The 3,236-nt window shown below is 64.8% G+C and overlaps 1 protein-coding gene across 1 annotated transcript in view; it reads left to right on the top strand.

Moving 5' to 3' along the window:
* The window catches only part of KCNN3 (potassium calcium-activated channel subfamily N member 3), a 13,789-nt gene that overhangs the window by 1,064 nt on the left and 9,489 nt on the right, over nt 1-3,236 (top strand). Inside the window, exon 2 of the mRNA XM_026867463.1 lies at nt 2,512-2,930. Within this exon, the coding sequence (XP_026723264.1) occupies nt 2,512-2,930 (419 nt within the window). The remainder of the gene's footprint in view (nt 1-2,511; nt 2,931-3,236) is intronic.

Raw genomic sequence — 3,236 nt, 5'->3', positions numbered from 1 at the left:
CAATCCCTGCTGTGGGTCCCGCTCCCTGAGCGCACGCGCCGTGCCGCCGCGGACGCCGAATCGCACCACGATCCGGCTGCGCTGGTTCCGCTGGCAGGGAAGAAAATGAGATCGGTTTGACTTGATTTGCTCCAGACAAAGCCGGGCTGGCCGCTGATCGCCCTATTATCTCCTTGGTGCTTATGGAGGGATTGCTGATAATCCGGCCGGGGATGGAAGCGGGGCTGGCAGAGCTGGAAATCCTCAGCTCCTTGTCCCTCCTGCCTAAGGGGGGGCTGCGCTCACCGTGCCGTGGCACTGCCAGACCTCCCCGGCCTCCGGGAAAGCCTCGACAGCAGCTTCAGCTTCTTCCCTCAGTATTAATTGCGTTAATTGCCAAGTCCTTTAGGACGTTTGCAGCCCTCCCTGTGTCTCGGTTTCTCCGGGGCTGGGGCATCGCTGTGCCTGGGGTCCTGGGTCCAGCTCCTGTCCCATCCCCGTCTGCCCACACCGTCACCCAGCGGGCTGGGACCGTGGCGGGTCCCCGTGGTGTCCCTGTGCCCCGTTGCCCACCAGCCAGCCCTGCAGGTGAGCAAGATCCTCCCGTCCCCCCCGCCAGCCTCCCAGCTCTGCTTTCTGCCGCAAGGCCCCGAGCTACTGCTAATTGCATGTCACTCGTTAGGCTGAGCGGGTGCAGGGAGCTGCCAGCAGCGCCGGCGGGTCCTCGCCCTCCCTGCGCCCACGGGCAGGGCCCGACCCGCTGCCGGTGGCACCGCTCGGTGCCCGGTGATGTCTCTGCGGTGCAGTCCGGGGCAGGGTCTGCAGGTGCCCCGGGGTGGTGCAGAACAGGGGGTCCCCCACCAGCACCACGTCTATGGCCACGGCGGGTGACGTGGTGCGGTGCTGGCGAGGCTGCCAGCTCCAACTGGGGGGGGTTGGAGGGGGCACAGCCTCCCCCTGCTCTTGGGGTGCCCCAGATTCTTTGTGCATTTAATTAGGTGAAGATTTTTTTTCCCCCACGCAGCTTCTCAGCTGCTTTCATTGTGCTTTGCTTGTCTGGAGCTGGGGTGACCAACAGGCTCGCTCCTTCCCCTGCCAGAACCGGTCCTGGGGATGCTGGGGATGCCCTGTCGGGTACCGCTGGACTGCGCTGGGGTTTCCATGGAAACCCGCAGCAATGCACCGCAGGTGCAGGGCTGAGAGGGGCTGGCGCAGGGGGAACCTGCCTGAATCCCCCCCTCGCTCCTTCCCTTCCCTGACCTGGCCCTTTGCAAACACCCCACACGCAGTCAAAAGGCTCCCTGCCTTTTTCCTCTTGCTAATTTGTTTATTTTTAACACCCTTTTCCAGGAAGGAATGGGCTGTCAGCTTGCTAAATGCCTGAGGATCTCCCTTGACAGCTTGGAGCATTTTTATAAACAATTTCTCAAACAAAGCAGCTAAAAGGAGCGGAGCTTTCCAAACAGAAAGGGAGGTGGCCGGGGACGGCCGCTCCGTGAGTCAGTCCCGGCGGCTCTTGCCGTCCCCGGGGAGAGCCCCGTGTGCCGTGCCGTGCCCGCGAGGCGGCTGTGCAGGTGCCCCGGGGCCTCGGGCACGGCGGGAGGGTCGTTCCCAGGCACGACGCCAGCCGGGGCCGTGCTGCTAACCCCCGCCCGGTCTGGAGCGGCCACAAGACCTCCTGGTCCCCCCGGACAAGCCGGTGCCACTCTGCACTTTGCAGGGTCGAGGACACGCTGGTGACAATAGTGCCAGCTGCCACGTCCCCCTTGGATCCCTTCCCAGCGGTGCCTTTGCCAAGAGCTGCTTGCGGAGAGGCCCCGAGGGCGTCCCCGCTGCTGTAGGTGACACCGGTGTCCCCGTTGCACCGGTGGTGGCCTTGGGAGGGATCCGCCGAGGCAGGATGGGGTGGGTGACCCCCAGGGGTCTGGCCAGGCCGAGCTGGCGTCCCCCTAGCTCCTGCAGAGACCCCGACTCCATCGCCGGCGGTGGGAGAGGAGCTGGTACCCCGGATGAACCGGCGGTTGCTATGACAACCAGATCCCATCTCTGCCAGCGGCCGGGTGCTCTGGCTGTGGTGTTCCTTTACCAAAAGTCGCACTGGCACTCGGGGCGTGGTGGCTGTCGGTGACACTGGTGCAGCGCCGGCAGGAGTGGAGGGGGTGGGCTGGCTCATGCCGGTGCCCGGCGGCACCACGGCTCGTCCGTCTCCGTGCCCTGGGCTAGGAGATGGGCTCCTGCCAGCCACTGTCCCCGTGCCGTGCCTGGGCGTGTGCTCAAGGCCGAGCACCCTAAAGCTTTCAGGGGTGTCCCCAGCACCGTAACCATCCCCTGAATACGCAGGCAGAGCAGCGGAGGGGATGGTGAAGGCTCATTCCCACCTTTTCCTTCCCCACCCAATCAGCTCTCCTGGCCGAAGCCATCCCCGGCCCCACGGGGCTCTGCTGTGGGTTGTCCCCACTGCACGTGGCGGGGTGCTGGTGGGACAGGATTGAACGGGGCCACCGGTAACTCTGTGGTTTTGCCTCCTGGTAGCTCTTTGTGATCGACAACGGAGCCGACGACTGGCGGATAGCGATGACGTATGAACGCATCCTCTACATCAGCCTGGAGATGCTGGTTTGTGCCATACACCCCATCCCTGGGGAGTACAAATTTTTCTGGACAGCCCGCCTGGCTTTCTCCTACACGCCTTCTCGGGCAGAGGCGGACGTGGACATCATCTTGTCCATCCCCATGTTCCTGCGCCTCTACCTGATCGCTCGGGTGATGCTGCTGCACAGCAAGCTCTTCACCGACGCCTCCTCGCGCAGCATCGGGGCGCTCAACAAGATCAACTTCAACACCCGCTTCGTCATGAAGACTCTCATGACCATCTGCCCCGGGACGGTGCTGCTGGTCTTCAGCATTTCCCTCTGGATCATCGCGGCGTGGACGGTCCGGGTGTGCGAGAGGTGAGAGGGGTTGGGGCTGTGGTGGCGGGTCGGGGGTGCTCAGCGGAGCTGCGGTTGTCCCAGCGCGTCGTGGGAGGGATTGTGGCGATCTGGGGGCTCAGCTGTCACCTCCTGGGCAGGAGGTAGAGGCAGGGACAGCCCTGTCCTCGCAGTGCCTAGGAACAGGCAGTGTCCCCGTGCGAGGGGACGGTGTGCGGTGCCAGCTGGCACGGGAGCCCCGGGAGGGAGTCGGGGGGGACACGGGGAGCAGCGGAAGCTGGAGGGGAAGGGAGGGGGGGGCCATGCACGGGGAGAGGCCGGAGGCTG

The sequence above is a fragment of the Athene cunicularia genome, unplaced genomic scaffold, assembly GCF_003259725.1.
Source record: "Athene cunicularia isolate RWA unplaced genomic scaffold, athCun1 SCF_46, whole genome shotgun sequence".
Lineage (NCBI taxonomy): Eukaryota > Metazoa > Chordata > Aves > Strigiformes > Strigidae > Athene > Athene cunicularia.
The sequence above is the reverse complement of the archived record's forward strand: the minus strand, read 5'-3'. Positions and strand labels throughout refer to the sequence as shown.